Source organism: Scyliorhinus torazame, chromosome 11 (assembly GCF_047496885.1).
Source record: "Scyliorhinus torazame isolate Kashiwa2021f chromosome 11, sScyTor2.1, whole genome shotgun sequence".
Taxonomy (NCBI): domain Eukaryota; kingdom Metazoa; phylum Chordata; class Chondrichthyes; order Carcharhiniformes; family Scyliorhinidae; genus Scyliorhinus; species Scyliorhinus torazame.
The window spans coordinates 71,177,939-71,198,125 of record NC_092717.1 but is presented as its reverse complement, the minus strand read 5'-3'; the positions used below and the strand labels follow the sequence as shown (position 1 = coordinate 71,198,125).

The 20,187-nt window shown below is 48.2% G+C and overlaps 1 protein-coding gene across 3 annotated transcripts in view; it reads right to left on the bottom strand.

Annotated features, from left to right (window-relative positions):
- enpp2 (ectonucleotide pyrophosphatase/phosphodiesterase 2) overlaps positions 1–20,187 on the bottom strand; it is a 291,596-nt gene that overhangs the window by 55,402 nt on the left and 216,007 nt on the right. For all 3 annotated transcript variants that reach the window (XM_072467399.1, XM_072467398.1, XM_072467400.1), the window contains 2 exons: positions 10,154–10,231; positions 8,761–8,893 (listed from right to left, as the gene is read on the bottom strand). In XM_072467399.1, the coding sequence (XP_072323500.1) occupies positions 8,761–8,893; positions 10,154–10,231 (211 nt within the window). The remainder of the gene's footprint in view (positions 1–8,760; positions 8,894–10,153; positions 10,232–20,187) is intronic.

The window sequence follows — 20,187 nt, the reverse complement described above, 5'->3', positions numbered from 1 at the left end:
CTGAATTGTAGCTCCAGTATACAGGAGGTTGAGAGTAGTGAGGTCATGAGTAAGGTTTCAACATTGCAGGAGTGTATCGGCAGGCAGGAAGGTGGTTTAAAGTGTGTCTTCGTCAATGCCAGGAGCATCCAGAATAAGGTGGGTGAACTTGCGGCATGGGTTGGAAACTGGGACTTCGGTGTTGTGGCCATTTCGGAGACATGGATAGAGCAGGGACAGGAATGGTTGTTTCAGGTGCCGGGGTTTAAATATTTCAGTAAGCTCAGGGAAGGTGGTAAAAGAGGGGGAGGGGTGGCATTGTTAGTCAAGGACAGTATTACGGTGGCAGAAAGGATGTTTAATGAGGACCCGTCTACTGAGGTAGTATGGGCTGAGGTTAGAAACAGGAAAGGAGAGGTCACCCTGTTAGGGGTTTTCTATAGGTCTCCGAAAAGTTCCAGAGATGTAGAGGAAAGGATTGCAAAGATGATTCTGGATAGGAGCGAAAGCAACAGGGTAGTTGTTATGGGGGACTTTAACTTTCCAAATATTGACTGGAAACACTATAGTTCGAGTACTTTAGATGGGTCCGTTTTTGTCCAATGTGTGCAGGAGGGTTTCCTGACATAGTATGTAGATAGGCCAACGAGAGGCGAGGCCATATTGGATTTGGTACTGGGTAATGAACCAGGACAGGTGTTAGATTTGGAGGTAGGTGAGCACTTTGGTGATAGTGACCACATTTCGATTACGTTTACTTTAGTGATGGAAAGGGATAGGTATATACCGCAGGGCAAGAGTTATATCTGGGGGAAAGGCAATTATGATGCGATGAGGCATGACTTCGGATGCATCGGATGGAGAGGAAAACTGCAGGGGATGGGCACAATGGAAATGTGGAGCTTGTTCAAGGAACAGCTACTGCGTGTCCTTGATACGCATGTACCTGTCAGGCAGGGAGGAAGTGGTCGAGCAAGGGAACCGTTTACTAAAGCAGTCGAAACACTTGTCAAGAGGAAGAAGGAGGCTTATGTAAAGATGAGACATGAAGGTTCAGTTAAGGCGCTCGAGAGTTACAAGTTAGCTAGGAAGGACCTATTTTTCATCAGTATTCACACAGGAAAAAGACAATGTTGTCGAGGAGAACACTGAGATTCAGACTACTAGACTAGAAGGGCTTGAGGTTCATAAGGAGGAGGTGTTGGCAATTCTGGAAATTGTGAAAATAGATAAGTCCCCTGGGCCGGAAGGGATTTAACCTAGGATTCTCTGGGAAGCTATGGAGGAGATTGCTGAGCCTTTGGCTTTGATCTTTAAGTCATCTTTGTCTACAGGAATAGTGCCAGAAGACTGGAGGATAGCAAATGTTGTCCCCTTGTTCAAGAAGGGGAGTAGAGACAACCCCGGTAACTATAGACCAGTGAGCCTTACTTCTGTTGTGAGCAAAATATTGGAAAGATTTATAAGAGATAGGATGTATAATCATCTGGAAAGGAATAATTTGATTAGAGATAGTCAACACGGTTTTGTGAAGGGTAGGTCGTGCCTCACAACCCTTAGTGAGTTCTTTGAGAAGGTGACCAAATAGCTGGATGAGGGGAAAGCAGTTGATGTGGTGTATATGGATTTCAGTAAAGCATTTGATAAGGTTCTCCATGGTAGGCTACTGCAGAAAATACGGAGGCATGGGATTCAGGGTGATTTAGCAGTTTGGATCAGAAATTGGCTAGCTGGAAGAAGACAAAGGATGGTGGTTGATGGGAAATGTTCAGACTGGAGTCCAGTTACTAGTGGTGTACCACAAGGATCTAGTTTGGGGCCACTGCTGTTTGTCATTTTTATAAATGACCTGGAGGAGGGCGTAGAAGGATGAGTGAGTAAATTTGCAGATGACACTAAAGTCGGTGGAGTTGTGGACAGTGCGGAAGGAGTTACAGAGTTACAGAGGGACATAGATAAGTTGCAGCGCTGGGCTGAGAGGTGGCAAATGGAGTTTAATGCAGAAAAGTGTGAGATGATTCATTTTGGAAGGGATAAAAGGAAGACAGAGTACTGGGCTAACGGTAAGATTCCTGGCAGTGTGGATGAGCAGAGAGATCTTGGTGTCCATGTACATAAATCCCTGAAAGTTGCCACCCAGGTTGAGAGGGTTGTTAAGAAGGCGTACAGTGTGTTAGCTTTTATTGGTAGAGGGATTGAGTTTCGGAGCCATGAGGTCATGTTGCAGCTGTACAAAACTGGTGCGGCCGCATTTGGAGTATTGTGTGCAATTCTGGTCGTCGCATTACAGGAAGGATGTGGAAGCATTGGAAAGGGTGCAGAGGAGATTTACCAGAATGTTGCCTGGTATGGAGGGAAGATCTTATGAGGAAAGGCTGAGGGACTTGAGGCTGTTTTCATTAGAGAGAAGAAGGTTAAGAGGTGACTTAATTGAGGCATACACGATGATCAGAGGATTGGATAGGGTGGACAGTGAGCGCCTTTTCCTCGGATGGTGATCTCTTGCACGAGGGGACATAGCTGTAAATTGAGGGGAGATAGATATAAGACAGATGTCAGAGGTAGGTTCTTTACTCAGATAGTAGTAAGGGTGTGGAATGCCCTGCCTGAACAGTAGTGGACTCGCCAACACTAAGGGCATTTAAATGGTCATTGGATAGACATATGGACGATAAGGGAATAGTGTAGGTGGGCTTTAGAGTAGTTTCACAGGTCGGCGCAACATCGAGGGCCGAAGGGCCTGTACTGCGCTGTATTGTTCTAGTCTATATTCTATGTTCTATGGGTCTGGCATGCTCAGAGGACCAAGTAGGCACTCATCCTCGCCCACCTCTCATAGGACGGGTCTTCGTCTATCATCGCACAACCTCTCCCCATCCCACCAACCCTGCCACCCCTCCCACCCGTTCCCCCCCTCTCCCCAATGGCCTGTTCCACCCTCCCAAGTCTGTGTTATATCACTCCAGTGTGAATGGGCCTGTGTCGGCACTGTCAGCGAATCAATATACAGAGCACGAGGGCGATGAGAACCCTCTGTGAGCTGAGCTCTAGTGCTCCTCAATCTATGCCATAATCTGACTCCCGTCTGACTGCTGGCTGTGTGCTCACAACTAATACCTGCACGTGGTAAGCCTTGGGGCGGTCGGGGGTGAGGGGCAGGTCTAATGGCAGGGCCTGGGTGTCTTGGGCTTGGGAAGGGCAGAGGGCAACTGGGGTCGGGGGAGGGGGGGAAAGAGGGGCAGGCCAGCCCGTATTCTGGAATAACGTGACCGAGGCTTCACATGTCTCGGATGTAATGTGTTTTCATGGTGTACAAGTACAATAGTGACTCCAACTGTCCCTAGTTTCCAATTTACCGCCCCCCTCCCCCGTGCCCTTTCAGTGATCCTCAATGTGCTTAGCACTCCATGCTCTACCACTACATCTCGGTGTGTCCTAGGGACACACATCAAAGTGGGGCAGCCTGCTGCTTAACACATCCTGTGGCCTTTGATGCCCTGCCAGATGTCCTCTGGAGGGCCAAAGATCCCCTGCTGACTTGGCGGTGGCACATGCCTTGCCATGCCACCCTGTTCCACACGCTGATCCCAAGAAGCACTGCTGTCGGAGGGTGGACTCAGGAGAGCTGCTTACCGCCGATGTCCCCAATAGGGAGGCTCCGGGTCGGCTTCCAGCGCTCCCTCCTCCCAATCATTGCCCGTAGGGCCCTGGGGTTCATCATGGGACAGAGGGGCAGCTGGATTGAGCTCCGGATGCCCTTGCGCCATCTGGCTCTGCCAGTCCTCGCGGCTCCCCAATGTCCGCACAATAGTGTCAATGCACTCGGCAAGGCCCCTCTGTGAGCGGGCCATGCTCTGCAGGCCCTTGCCAATGTCCATCTGTGTCTGGAAAACGGTCCTCAGCGACCAGGACATGCTCTGGAGTGCCTCGGCAATGCCCACCTGAGACTGGGACACGCTCCGCAGCTCATCAGGAAGGTCCACCTGCGTCAAGTATATGTCACCCAGCGTCTCGGATAGGCTGTCGAGGCCCTCAGCCAAGGCCATCACTCACTGGCCTTGGACACCACCACTCATGGCGCTGACATCGTGGTCCAGGCTCTCCACTAGTCACCACCCTGGCAGTGTTGGTGTCAGTGCCACACATTGTGGGCACTATCACCTGCACCCTGAGCCACTGAGACTCTTCAAATCGGCTGTGGACCTGTTGGAGAGTCACTATCATCCCCCTCTGATTCTCACGGCCGCACACTATCGTTTGCGTCAGCTCCGGGTAAACCTGGTCCAGAGGCTCAGTATCTGACTGGGACCCAGCTGGGTCCTGGGATCCAGCAAACCTCCGACTGCTGTCTCCGCTGGATGTCCCTGCCTTCACCCGATGTGCATCTGCAACTGTGTGGTGCTCACCGGATTGTGCCCTAGATGCCTGTCCACTACTTTCGCTCATTGAGGTGTGTGTATCTGCAGGTGGAGGGTGGGGATGACAGCTGTGACACCTCAAAGCGGGCATCCTCAGAGCTCTCCTCCGAGGTGTCCTCTTGGGAGGCACCCTGGATGGGCCAGCACTGTCAGCTGAAGATCGTGCGGGAGCCAGGGCGTGTGTGAGAGGGAAGGATCATCATGCGGGCATGAATGACTCAGGTGTGACAGGTGGCTCCTCACCTCTGCGGCATAGGCCTAATTTGACGTCGGTGACCGATCTGTCCTCGGCCAGACCTACGACCTCCAGGGCTCATTCCTTGTAGGGGGTGAGCACCCTGTGGTCTGGCTCCTTTCCCGCCGATTGTGCGCCAACTTCTCCTGCGGGGACAGAGAATGGGGCATCATGAACCGAATGCTTGATGCATCGCGGCTGCGTACTGTCTGCATGGTGGCATGGCTGCGTACTGTCTGCACGGTGGCATGGCTGCATACTGTCTGCATGGTGGCATGGCTGAGTACTGTCTGCATGGTGGCATGGCTGCATTTGTCTGCATGGTGGCATGGCTGCGTACTGTCTGCATGGTGGCATGGCTGCGTACCGTCTGCGTGTGGCATGGCTGCATACTGTCTGCATGGTGGCATGGCTGCGTAGTCTGCGTGGTGGCATGACTGCGTACTGTCTGCGTGGTGGCATGGCTGCGTACTGTCTGCACGGTGGCATGGCTGCGTACCGTCTGCATGTGGCATGGCTGCATACTGTCTGCATGGTGGCATGGCTGCATACCATCAGCGTGTGGCATGGCTGCGTACTGTCTGCATGGTGGCATGGCTGCGTACTGTCTGCATGGTGGCATGGCTGCGTACTGTCTGCATGGTGGCATGGCTGCGTACCGTCTGCATGGTGGCATGGCTGCGTACCGTCAGCGTGTGGCATGGCTGGGGACTGTCTCATGGTGGCATGGCTGCGTACTGTCTGCATGGTGGCATGGCTGCGTACTGTCTGCATGGTGGCATGGCTGCGTACCGTCTGCATGTAGCATGGCTGCATACTGTCTGCATGGTGGCATGGCTGCATACCGTCAGCGTGTGGCATGGCTGGGTACTGTCTGCATGGTGGCATGGCTGGGTACTGTCTGCATGGTGGCATGGCTGCGTACTGTCTGCATGGTGGCATGGCCTAATACTGTCTGCATGGTGGCATGGCTGAGTACTGTCTGCATGGTGGCATGGCTGCATTTGTCTGCATGGTGGCATGGCTGCGTACTGTCTGCATGGTGGCATGGCTGCGTACCGTCTGCGTGTGGCATGGCTGCATACTGTCTGCATGGTGGCATGGCTGCATACCGTCAGCGTGTGGCATGGCTGCGTACTGTCTGCATGGTGGCATGGCTGCGTACTGTCTGCGTGGTGGCATGGCTGCGTACTGTCTGCACGGTGGCATGGCTGCGTACCGTCTGCATGGTGGCATGGCTGCATACTGTCTGCATGGTGGCATGGCTGCATACCATCAGCGTGTGGCATGGCTGCGTACTGTCTGCATGGTGGCATGGCTGCGTACTGTCTGCATGGTGGCATGGCTGCGTACTGTCTGCATGGTGGCATGGCTGCGTACCGTCTGCATGTAGCATGGCTGCATACTGTCTGCATGGTGGCATGGCTGCATACCGTCAGCGTGTGGCATGGCTGCGTACTGTCTGCATGGTGGCATGGCTGCGTACTGTCTGCATGGTGGCATGGCTGCGTACTGTCTGCATGGTGGCATGGCTGGGTACTGTCTGCATGGTGGCATGGCTGCGTACTGTCTGCATGGTGGCATGGATGCGTACCGTCTGCATGGTGGCATGGCTGGGTACTGTCTGCATGGTGGCATGGCTGCGTACTGTCTGCATGGTGGCATGGCTGCGTACTGTCTGCATGGTGGCATGGCTGGGTACTGTCTGCATGCTGGCATGGCTGCGTACCGTCTGCATGTAGCATGGCTGCATACTGTCTGCATGGTGGCATGGCTGCATACCGTCAGCGTGTGGCATGGCTGCGTACTGTCTGCATGGTGGCATGGCTGCGTACTGTCTGCATGGTGGCATGGCTGCGTACTGTCTGCATGGTGGCATGGCTGCGTACCGTCTGCGTGTGTCATGGCTGCGTACTGTCTGCGTGTGGCATGGCTGCGTTTGTCTGCGTGGTGGCATGGCTGCGTACTGTCTGCATGGTGGCATGGCTCCGTACTGTCTGCATGGTGGCATGGCTGCGTACTGTCTGCATGGTGGCATGGCTGCGTACTGTCTGCATGGTGGCATGGCTGCGTACAGTCTGCATGGTGGCATGGCTGTGTGCTGTCTGCATGGTGGCTTGGCTGCGTACTGTCTGCATGGTGGCATGGCTGCATACTGTCTGCATGGTGGCTTGGCTGCGTACTGTCTGCATGGTGGCATGGCTGCATACTGTCTGCGTGGTGGCTTGGCTGTGTACTGTCTGCATGGTGGCATGGCTGCGTACTGTCTGCGTGGTGGCATGGCTGCATACTGTCTGCATGGTGGCATGGCTGCGTACTGTCTGCATGGTGGCATGGCTGCGTACTGTCTGCGTGGTAGCTTGGCTGCGTACTGTCTGCATGGTGGCATGGCTGCATACTGTCTGCGTGATGGCTTGGCTATGTACTGTCTGCATGGTGGCATGGCTGCGTACTGTCTGCATGGTGGCATGGCTGCGTACTGTCTGCATGGTGGCATGGCTGCATACTGTCTGCGTGGTGGCTTGGCTGTGTACTGTCTGCATGGTGGCATGGCTGCATACTGCCTGCGTGGTGGCATGGCTGCATACTGTCTGCGTGGTGGCTTGGCTGTGTACTGTCTGCATGGTGGCATGGCTGCATACTGCCTGCGTGGTGGCATGGCTCCGTACTGTCTGCATGGTGGCATGGCTGCGTACTGTCTGCATGGTGGCATGGCTGCGTACTGTCTGCATGGTGGCATGGCTGCGTACTGTCTGCATGGTGGCATGGCTGCGTACTGTCTGCGTGGTGGCATGGCTGCGTACTGTCTGCATGGTGGCATGGCTGCGTACTGTCTGCGTGGTGGCTTGGCTGCGTACTGTCTGCGTGGTGGCTTGGCTGCGTACTGTCTGCATGGTGGCATGGCTGCGTACTGTCTGCATGGTGGCATGGCTGCGTACTGTCTGTGTGGTAGCTTGGCTGCATACTGTCTGCATGGTGGCATGGCTGCATACTGTCTGCGTGGTGGCTTGGCTATGTACTGTCTGCATGGTGGCATGGCTGCGTACTGTCTGCGTGGTGGCATGGCTGCATACTGTCTGCATGGTGGCATGGCTGCGTACTGTCTGCATGGTGGCATGGCTGCGTACTGTCTGGGGTTCACTCTACGAGATCGGTTTAAGTGCTGCTCCTCCTCGTTCGCGGGGAGCTGCCGGGCACCATCCCGACGAATCAGCTGGCAGGACAGTCATTTGTGGCGTAGAGCCCATGCTACATCATTGAGAGGAGGCAGTGGCATAGTGATATTGTCACTGGATGAGTAATCCAGAGACCAGGGTAATACTGCAGGGATCTGGGTTCGAATCCCACTGTGGCAGATGGTAGAATTTGAATTGAATAAAAATCTGGAAGTAAAAGTCTAAAGATGACCATGAAACCATTGTTGATTGTTGTGAAAACCCATCTGGTTCACTAATGTCCTTCAAGGAAGGAAATCTGTCGTCCTTACCTGGTCTGGCCTACATGTGACTCCAGACCCACAGCAATGTGGTTGACTCTTAAATTCCCTCAGAGATGGGCAATGAATGCTTGCCCAGTGATGCCCACATCCCATGAAAGAATAAAAAATAATTAAGTGCCCTAATTAACGTTAGATACTGGTGACAGTTTCGCCAGGTCAGCTGTCGAGGAAACATCTGGCGGATCCCGCTCGCCACCACACTTAGAACAAATTTGGTAAGATCGCGCCCAGAGAGTTTATCCTCCTTTCGGGCTCATTTTACAATTGGGACTTCGTATTTCATGTTCATAATCTAATGGGTTGTGATGATACAAGCATTGTAAATTGGAGCAGCACTGCTTTCGATAAGCAAAGCTTTTGGTTTTTCTTCCGCTATAGCTGAAAGGTTGCATGAAGATGTCACAAAAGAAAATTGTGTCCTGCAAATTGCCAGGAAAGCTAAAGCTCAGCTCTTCAGGCCCCTGTATTAGATGTCATATTTGTTGTGCAGGGTCAGTACAGTTAATCTAAAGTGAAATGATATCAATAAATAGCTAATCTCAGGTCAACACAGAGTCAAGCTATCAAAGTGTAAATAAGATGCATTGCCTTCTATTTAAATAGGACAAAAACAAAAAGACTAGGCTTACCGTTTTACTTTATCAATTGTGTCATAGAGACCATCATAGTCATAATCAAACACGGGACCACTTATAACATTAATTCCATTCCGTTCTGTTGCTAGCTTTTTCACCATCACCTTGTGAAAGTAGTTCCACACTCCTGCACAACACCAATCAGAACAGAAAAATGGCAACGTATGAAAAGAGTACAATTATGGACAAACACAAAGTTTCAAAATATGTGACAATACTTTGCAATGGCATGAGCCTCTGTTCATAATAGTCATCTCATAAATATTTTACAATGCCATTGATATATATGTCAGTGTAAAAGTAACCTGAAACTGATAGCTGACCAATGATATTCAAGGATTTTGCAACAGCCAGTTAGCAACAGTTTGATGGTTCTATACATTTTCATGCTATGGTATGGCACTGGCAAAGCTAAAAACTACTCTCCTATTCACTAGTGTGAGAGGAGGCCAGAACTAACAGTCCACTTGATATCATTGGCAAATAAGGGATGATGAGCAAGTGGTCACAATCGCCAAGTTGTTAAGATAAAAGTAATTCTGACTCCATCTAGTGGCCAAACTATGTCCTCATGACAAAACGTGGAATGAAGAGCTGGATTTAATACAGTCCAATGCAGAGGGAACCATGGCAACCAGGCCCACTTAATCCTGGGAGAGGCAGTCCTGATTAAGAGGACCATTCCTAATTAAGTCAGAGGTTAGAAGGCTCTTACATGGAATTCCCAGCCACAACGGTAGGATGGCAATTAGGTCAATGAGCCAATTGGCATCCATTATCCCTGAGGCCACTGCCATGTAGTGAATCAGGAATTTAACAGGAGGCACAAAGCTTTCCCACACCCTTGGAAGGTCACCCAGCAAACCCTATCAGGCTTCCCTGGGGGATGTCCTTTTCCCGTGCCTGACCGACGGACCCGGCATCGGAAAGGGGGAGGAGCCGCTGAAAGCCAACCTCCTGCCCTTTACTCCTACCCATTGCCCCATCTCTCCCATGACACTCACCCTGTGATCACCATCCCATCAACACTTACCTTTGGTCTAGGGTACCACAATATTGCTGGTCTCTATTGGGTGCAGTGTCGCCAGAAGCACTACCCCTTCTGGCACTGCCGGTTCTGAGTAACTACTGTACTCTGCTTGGCTGGCAGCTCTCAGCAGGTGAGACTTCCAATTGCCAAGGACCTCAATCGTGGGGGAGACCTGACGGTGGCCACTTAAGTGCCTGAAGGGCACTTGATTCTGTTGGACCACCCCCACGTAACTATTGGGGGCTGCCCGTTGAGTCTTCATGGCTGAGGCACCATCAATCCCACAGAATCCAGCCATATAGTTCTGCTATTTTGTCACTTTTTTTCCCCTTTTCAGTTACAAACGCGAACACTCACTTTTAAAAGCAGGATACATTGGAACAATATTTGAAGTTAGGAGGGCATCATATTTAGCATCAAGTGTGGAACCAAGAGCTGCAAAATAAGAGAAAAGATGAAAGTTGACCTGATGGAGTTAGAGTGAAGTACATTCTTTTTTTTAAAAAAAATCCATATTTTTCTGTAACATGCCTGATATTGAAATATTCATATTTAGAAATGAAGATTAACAATTATCAAATTAGATATCCCATGTATTTTGAAATATATCCTTCCAAGGATGATTTTTGGACAGGGATTGGGTAGCAGTGGTCAAGCGGAATGGTATTTATGATATTTAAAAAGTACCAATCAGTTCAAAGTCATTTATGATGTCTTTACAAATTGCAACCAAATTCTCCTCTATTGGTGGTTAAAATACCAAACAAGGGGTGGGATTCTCCATTGTGAGTCCACCTCACTACCGCTGCCAGTGAGGATGGAGAATTTGGCGCTCAGCCAAATCTCCATTCACCGCAGCGGGAACAGTGAATCCTGCCAATGTGAAGGAACAGAAAATCAAAATCAAGATTAGATGGTCTGAGTTTCAATCCCAGTCTGACATTTGCATTCAACTCATCCCTAAAGAGAAACATTTTTCTGTCTCATATCTACAAACATTTTCCCTTCTGGGAGGTCTTGTGCCACAATGGGTAACGCCCCTGCCTCTGAGCCAGAAGCTCCGGGTTCGAGTTCCATCCCTGGGCTCGATGGTCAAGGTTGTTCATATCGTGGTGTAGCCACCTGGGTTGGCCACTTCCCGACTTAAAATGGAGATCCGCAAAGAATGCAGGGAAATTCAGTCAAGCCAGGAAAAACAAGCAGGTGCAAAATTTCCTGTGTATTAGAACTTGCAGAAACCCAGACAGCACTGAAACTAACAACCAACATATCGATGAGCGATCCCCGGGAACAATTGGAAACAGTTAAGGTAAACAAAGCCAAGCCAGACTCCTCGACGCCAGCAGGAGCCAAGACAAAGGAAGGCCAACGGACACTTGGGGACCACCCAGCGATCAGGGAACAGCTCCAGTATTGGAGAAATCGATCCAAGTGATCAGAATGTAGTCCAATCACTTGGAACCAGGTACGGGGTCCGCCCCGAATGGCGCGAAGCCCCTGGGGACTATAAAATAGAGTCCCCAAGTTCAATTCGTCCTTCTTGGCAGGGTCACTCAGCAGCTCGAAACAACCCTTGAACGTGACCCGCCTAGTAGCTGCACCAACCAAGTAAGTCTCACACGCTATGAGATAGGCGCTCCTAGCTACCAGTCCATACCAGCTTTGAAGCCTGCAGACTCAGAATCGAGCGAAAGGCCATTTGTTCCCCTGACCTGGTGGGCCAGTTCCAAAGCTAAGTATAGGCCATTTAGTGTTAGAGATAGTCTAGTAAGTAGAGTTTTATGCATGAGTAGTGATTGACTGTGTATAATAAACGTGTTTTGATTTGAAACGTACTAACTGGTGTATTGAGTTATTGATCAGCACTTGAACTTGAACCTCGTGGTGGTATCATAAAGATACCTGCCGACTCTAGAGCAAAGGTTATAGAAACAGAGCAAATTAAGTAAAAACACAACGAGCAACATTTAAGAGCCAACCAAAAGTTAGCAACAGTGGTCAATCAGGTTGAATGCGTCAGCTTGCAAATCCTTCTTAACCATAAGACCATAAGTCATAGGAGCAGAATTAGTCTACTCGGCCCATCGAGTCTGCTCCGCCATTCAATCATGGCTGATATTTTCTCATCCCCATTCTCCTGCCTTCTCCCCATAACTACTGATCCACATATTAATCAAAAACCTATCGACCTCTGTCTTAAAGATACTCAGTGATTTGGCCTCCACAGCCTTCTGCGGCAAAGAGTTCCACAGATTCACCACCCTCTGGCTGAAAAAGTTCCTCCTCATCTCTGCTTTAAAGGATCGTCACTTTAGTCTGAGATGGTGTCCTCTGGTTCCAGTTTTTCCTACAAGTGGAAACATCTTCTCCACTGTTAGACGTTTTAGTTGCTGTGATATGAAGAGTCTAAAGTTCTGTTCCTTTTTCACAAACACACATTTATTTCATTCCAACAGCCTTTGCACAAAACTCTAACTATACATCACCTGACAGAGGCCACCTGAAGCCCCTTTACATATCAGTGTCAATTAATGGATACTTAACATAAATGAGACAACTAATTGCAATGTCTCTTAACCCATTACTTAACATCCACATCCAGGCCTCGCAGTATCCTGTAAGTTTCAATAAGATCCCCCCTCATCCTTCTAAACTCCAACGAGTACAGACCCAGAGTCCTCAACCATTCCTCATATGACAAGTTCTTCATTCCAGGGATTAATCTTGTGAACCTCCTCTGGGTCCTTTCCAAGGCCAGCAAATCCTTCCTTAGATACAGAGCCCAAAACTGCTCACAATACTCCAAATGGGGTCTGACCAGAGCCTTATACAGCCTCAGAAGTACATCCCTGGTCTTGTATTCTAGCCCTCTCGGCATGAATGCCAACATTGCATTTGCCTTCTTAACTGCTGACTGAACCTGCACATTAACCTTAAGAAAATCATGAACAAGGACTCCCAAGACCCTTTGTGTTTCAGATTTCCGATGCATTTTCCCACTTAGAAAATAGTCTATACCTAAGTTCCTCCTTCCAAAGTGCATAACCTCACACTTTTCCACATTGTATTTAATTTGCCACTTCACTGCCCACTCTCCTAGTTTGTCCAAATCCTTCTGCAGCCCCCTTGCTTCCTCAATACTACCTGTCCCGCTACAGATCTTTGTATCATCTGCAAACTTAGCAACAGTGCCTTCAGTTCCTTCTTCCAGATCATTCATGTATATTGTGAAAAGTTGTGGTCCCAGCACAGACCCCTGAGGCACACCACGAGTCACAGGCTGCCATCCTGAAAACAACCCTAACACTGGCAACCCGAAGACTGGCAATAAGAGCTGGAGAGACTCCTGGTCAGCCACACTTGATGAGGGGTGGCATCCCTCAAGCTATAAGCCCCTCTAGACAGACTAGCCACCTGTCCCAGGAATTACTACCTACGGAAACAGACCAAAGTCTGCCCAAGGGAAGGGAATAGGAATTTCCCCTTCTGACAGGGTCAGAAGCCTTGGTTATGAGATACCATTGCAGAAACTGGATTCTTTTCTCTTGGAAAGAGGCGGCAATGTGAGTTTCAAAGTCACAATGTAGTGAATAGTAGGAAGAAGTTAATCTGGAATACTGGTTTACTCAAATGCTATGATGTAGCAGCAAAACGGAATGTAAGTTCTCCTCTTTTCTAATCAAGTGTTATGAGGGCAGGTTGTCACTTTCACTGATGGAATGTCATTATCCTGAAATGTTAACTGTTTGCCTCACCACAGATACAGTCAGACCGGCTGAACATTTTGCAAGTTCCAGCATTTATAGTAATGTGCCTTTGTAGTTTTCACAGCCTGGGCCGAAGTTTGGTTATAGATTCCATCAGATTTTCATCCCAATGAATTCAGCAGTCAGGTCAGCACCCATTCAGTAAAGACAAAAATCTACCTTAAAGTATCTTATTCTAAATCAGTAAGGAAAAGTCAGATTTAAATTGACTGTTCTGGGATAAATTCGCAATTCAAATATTGGGCAAAATAATTACACAGAATATTTTTAATCACACCATCCTCGATTTCTTGCTATCTTTGAAGACGATTAACTGTTTGAAACATTGTAAACGTTACATTTTACTGCTGAACCTTTGTTGCTCTTTCACTACAAGATATTGTGAAGTATCGAGATTGGGATGACTAGGCCTGTATTCACTGGAATTTAGAAGAATGAGGAAGGATTTCATTGAAATTTCTGACAGGGCTGGACAGGCTGGATGCAGGGATGATGTTTCCTCGGGCTGGAGGATTCAGAACAAGGAGTCACAGTCTCGGGATACAGGATAGACTGAGATGAAGAGAAACCTCTTCATTCAGATGGTGAACCTGCAGCATTCTCTTCCACAGAAGGTTTTGGTGGCAAAGTTATTGAATGTATTTAAGAAGGAAATAGTTCGATTTCTAGGCTCTAAAGGCATCAGGGGTATGGAGAGAACATGGGAGTAGTGCTTGGATGGAGGATCAGCAGGGTGGCACGGTGGCACAGTGGCTAGCACTGTTGCTTCACGGCTCCAGGGACCCAGGTTCAATTCCAGCCTCGGGTGACTGTCTGTGTGGAGTCTGCACGTTCTCCCCGTGGCTGCGTGGGTTTCCTCCGAGTGCTCCGGTTTCCTCCCACAGTCCAGTGCAGGTTCAGTGGATTGGCCAAGACAAATTACTCCTTAGTGCCCAAAAGGTTAGGTGGGGTTACTGGGTTACGGGATAGGGTGGTGGCTTAAGTAGGGTGCTGCTTCCAAGGGCTGGTGCAGACTCAATGGGCCAAATGGCCTCCTTCTGTACTATCAATTCTATGATCACATCGAATGGGAGAGCAGGCTCAAATGGCCTAATGGCCTACTCCTGCTTCTATGGGAAATTAGCTGTTAAAAAGGAAACAAAATAGTGAGCACAATTTTAAATTTACATTTATTAAATTTGGTTTGATCATTGAATTTTTATGTCCATGAAGGCTAACCGTGTTGGTGTTTGGAATACAATGTTTATTCATCTTGAATTGTGGCATCAAGTATTCACAGGCTCGGCAAAGATTTCCATTATTCTGTCAGAAAATGTGCACTAACGTGCACTGCACTCGTAAGGGTATCTCCAGGTATCCACCATCCACATCGGATATCTTTCCAGTCTGTCTTATTTTAAGTTAGATTGATGAGCAGAGCAGACAATTTGCAACAAATCCACAGTAAGAGTGGGTAAACAAGTGACAGAGGGTTGGAGCATTCTCGTGATGGGATTTGACAGCGTATTCAACCTGTCCAGCTCTGTGGGCTGAGATTCTTCTGCTGCAATCTCAACCTAAGAGGTGGAAAATGGTCATTGAGAAACAGTTCAACTAACAAAAAATGAACTTGGATAAATCCAGCATTAATTCTTCATAGTCAACAGAGGGTGGTGAATCTGTGGAAATCTTTGCTGCAGAAGGCTGTGGAGGCCAAATCACTGAGTGTCTTTAAGATAGAGATAGATAGGTTCTTGATTAATAAGGGGATCAAGGGTTATGGGGAGAAGGCAGGAGAATGGGGATGAGAAAAATATCAGCCATGATTGAATGGCGGAGCAGACTCGATGGGCCAAGTGGCCTAATTCTGCTCAGCTATCAATATTCCTGTAGTTTGTCCCTTGGAAGGTAAACTTTCCCTTCAGATTTATGCAGCTTTGATGCTAATGGAATAAAGGAACCCTGTTTTTTAATCTTCATTTTGACAGCACGGTAGCTCAAGTGAATAGCACGTGGCTTCACAGCGCCAGGGTCCCAGGTTCGATTCCCCGCTGGGTCACTGTCTGTGCGGAGTCTGCACATTCTCCCCATGTCTGCGTGAATTTCCTCCAGGTGCTCCAGTTTCCTCCCACAGTCCAAAGACGTGCAGGTTAGGTGGATTGGCCATGGAAGATTGCCCTTAGTGACCAAAAAGGTTAGGAGGGGTTATTGGGTTACGGGGATAGGATGGAAGTGAGGGCTTAAGTGGGTCGGTGCAGACTCGATGGGCTGAATGGCCTCCTTCTGCACTGTATGTTTTATGTTCTATGAAGTCCATGTGCTTAAATCTCACATTACATCTTGGTGTCAGAAGTGACATGCTACATCACAGGAATTGAATTGTGGTGGATGAAATGGAAGGATGCTTGGCTGAGATGGAGCAGATGGTGAAAGAACTGAAACTGGCCCTATTAGCGAGGGAGGCTGAAGTAGCTGCAACTCTCCGGCCAGAATTCTCCCATTTCGGGGCTAAGCCCCATGCGGGGGTGGGAAAGTGTAACGTTTCCTGCAGCAAAGGCCAACGGAAAAACATGTCAAATCTTTATTAATTATGCAGCTGGGTATTTTGCGCCGTATTCTGTGGTGTAGCAGGCCTGGATGGCGGGTATTCAACTGTCATGTCTGGACACCATATTGAAAAGGGGCCAAACATCACTGACCACTAATGAAGAAAGAAGATGGACCTCCTGAAAATGAAGATGGATCACTGGGAACATTCTGAGACAGGAGGCTAGATCTCCTGAGAATGAAGACAGATCTCTGGGAGCACTCTGGGACCGGAGGATGGAACTCATGAGAAAGAAGATAGATCTTTGGGAATATTCTGAGGCTGGAAGGTGGACCCTTTCACCATTTGCCTTCACACATATTTTTGTGTCATCTGCAAACTTGGCAGTAGTGCGTTCACGTCCTTCGTTGAAGTCATTAATTTATATTGTGAATAATTGTGGTTCCAGCAGATCCCTGTGGCACTCCACTGGTTACAGGTTGTCATCCTGAAAATGGTCCTCTTAGCCCAATATTCCATCTTCTATCAGTCAGCCAATTCTCTATCCATGCTAATATACTACCGCCAACAACATGGATTCTTATCTTTTTATCTTACTAACTTGATAGAGTTTTTCGAGGAGGTCACAAAGATGGTTGATGCAGGTAGGGCAGTGGATGTTGTCTATATGGACTTCAGTAAGGCCTTTGACAAGATCCCTCATGGCAGACTGGTACAAAAGGTGAAGTCACATGGGATCAGGGGTGAGCTGGCAAGGTGGAATCAGAACTGGCTAGGTCACAGAAGGCAGAGAGTAGCAATGGAAGGGTGCTTTTCTGATTGGAGGGCTGTGACTACTGGTGTTCCGCAGGGATCAGTGCTGGGACCTTTGCTGCTCGTAGTATATATAAACGATTTGGAGGAAAACGTAACTGGTCTGATTAGTAGGTTTGCGGATGACACAAAGGTTGGTGGAATTGCGGATAGCGATGAGGACTGTCAGAGGATACAGCAGGATTTAGATCGTTTGGAGACTTGGGCAGAGAAATGGCAGATGGAGTTTAATCCGGACAAATGTCAGGTAATTCATTTTGGAAGGTATAATACATTTCGGGAATATACAGTGAATGGTAAAACCGTCAAGAGTATTGACAGTCAGAGAGATCTAGGTGTACAGGTCCACAGGTCACTGAAAGGGGCAACACAGGTGGGGAAGGTAGTCAACAAGGCATACGGCATGCTTGCCTTCATTGGCTGGGGCATTGAGTATAAAAATTGGCAAGTCATGTTGCAGCTATATAGAACCTTAGTTAGGAGTATAGTGTTCAATTATGGTTGCCACACTACCAGAAGGATGTGGAGGCTTCAGAGAGGGAGCAGAAGAGATTTACCATAATGTTGCCTGGTATGGAGGGCATTAGCTATGAGGAGTGGTTGAATAAACTCGGTTTGTTCGCACTGGAACGAAGGAGGTTGTGGGGCGACCTGATAGAGGTCTACAAAATTATGAGGGGCATAGACAGAGTGGATAGTCAGAGACCTTTTCCCCAGAGTAGAGGGGTCAATTACTAGGGGGCATAGGTTTAAGGTGTGAGGGGCAAGGTTTAGAGGAGATGTGCGAGGCAAGTTTTTTATACAGAGGGTAGTGGGTGCCTGGAACTCGCTGCCGGAGGAGATGGTGGAAGCAGGGACAAAAGTGATGTTTAAGGGGGCATCTTGACAAATACATGAATAGGATGGGAATAGAGGGATACGGACCTCGGAAATGTAGAAGATTTTAGTTCAGACAGGCAGCATGGTCAGTGCAGGCTTGGAGGCCGAAGGGTCTGTTCCTGTGCTGTACTTTTCTTTGTTCTTTGTTTTTAAGTAGCCTTTTATGTGGTACCTTATCAAACTCTTTTTGGAAATCCAAGTATATTACATCCACTGGTTCCCCTTCATCTACCCTGCTCATTACCACCTCAAATATATTCTGATACATTTGTCAGGCATGATTTCCCCATCATGAAGCCATGTTGATTCTGCTTGATTATATTATGCATTTCCAACTGCTCTGCTGTTACATCCTTTATAATGGATTCTAACATTTTCCCAATGACAGAAGTTAAGCTGACTGGCCGATAATTACATGTTTTTTGTCTCCCTCCTTTTTTGAATAAAGGTGTTACATTGGCAGTTTTCCAATCCTCTGGGACATTTCCAGAATTTAAGGTTTCTTGGAAGATTATTAGCAGTGCATCCACTATCTCTGCAGCTACTTCCTTTAATACCTTGGGATGCAACTCATCAGGTCCAGGGCACTTATCAGCTTTTAGCCCCATTAGTCACTCACCCCAATACTTTTTCCCTCATGATTGTTATTGTATTTCAATCATAGAATTTACAGTGCAGAAGGAGGCTATTCGGCCCATCGATTCTGCACCGGCTCTTGGAAAGAGCACCCTACTTAAGCCCACACCTCCACCTTTTCCAGTAATCCCACCTAACCTAAGAGCAATTTAGCACGCCCAATCCACCTAACCCACACAGACACGGGGAGAAAGTGCAGACTCCGCACAGACTGTGATCCAAGTCGGAACTATTATTTAGTCATGAACTATTTCATTATTATAGTTTATTTTATTTTATTTTATTTTCATGTACTCAATGATCTGTTGAGCTGCTCACAGAAAAATACTTTTCACTGTACCTCGGTACACGTGACAATAAACAAAATCAAATCAAATTAAACATCTGCCATTACTGATCAACCTGCTAAACTCCTTTCCCAGTTCACTCCAGCCAACTCTGCCCTCATTCTGTATAATTATCCTTATTCAAATGTAGCACACTTGTTTCTGACCCATGTTTCTCACTCTCAGATTGAATGCTAAATTCTACCATGTATGGTCACTGTTTCCTAGGGGATCTTTTACTCTGGGATTGTTTATTAAACCTGCTTCATTGCACACTATCGCATCCAAAATAGCCTGTTAAGTAGGTTGGATCCACAACGTAGGGCGGGATTCAATGGCCACGCTGGGCTGGAAAAGTAGCTCACCACGGCAGAGCGTGGCCGGGATCTACCCGGCTCGCAACGCCTCGCGAGATTCAACACAATCTCGTAAGATGTTGCAATCACCTTTTATCAAATTTGCATATTAGAACGAGGCAGTAAGCCTCACTCTAATGTGGAGATTCCTGAGGTACCTGAGGCTTTGGGATTCAACGCCTTCGCTTCAGAGACCTCGGGCAAGTGCTGTTCAGCACTGATCCCCTCAAACGGGGACCAGGTGGCACGGCACTTGTGAGGGTCTGCCAGGGGATCGGTGGTGGGCAGAGTGGTGGCCTGGCACTGTTGGTGCCACATGGATACCCTGGCAGTGCCAGCTTGGCACCCTGTCAGTGCCACCTGGGTGCTGACCTGGCACTACCCAGGTGGCACTGCTAGCTGGCATGGGCACTGCCAAGGTACCAGGTTGGCATTTTTGCACACGTATGCGATCGGGCCAGGGTTGCCGTGGGTGGGTGGGGGACTTCCCATATTGCATTTTTGCTGGGGGGGGCGGTTGAGGTCAGGGATTGTTTTCAGGGCCTTGGAGATCTCTCGCTATGGGGAGTTCCAACGAGCAGAGCTCCCCATTGCCCATTCAGGCCCTGTTGAACAACCATGTGTTTCTCACCACTGTGAATGCCGGGAAACATATGGCTAAAAGCTAAATGGCTAAGGGACTTTATTCCCTTTTGGGAGAATCACGGCCATATTATTCTCGGGAACAATCCCGAATACACTCTATGAATTGTTCCTCATAGCTACCTCTGCCAATTTAGTATGTTCCTTGAAGTTAAGCTTTCCTTTGACAGTTAATACAGCATTGATGCTGCTACAATAAACAAACTGTTTTTTAACCTTCATGAAGTTCAGGTGCTTAAATCTCACATTACAAGAGATTAGATCGTAATGGAATAAGCAAAAACAAATAAATAACAAAATAGATTTTTACAGAAGTGATTAAATATTGTTAATTCCCTACAGTGCAAGACAACAAATCATTTGCAATTGTGCTAAAGGGGTGTTATAATTGCCTTTATATGTGTGTATTTATACATTATATATATATCAACTATGGAAATTGTCA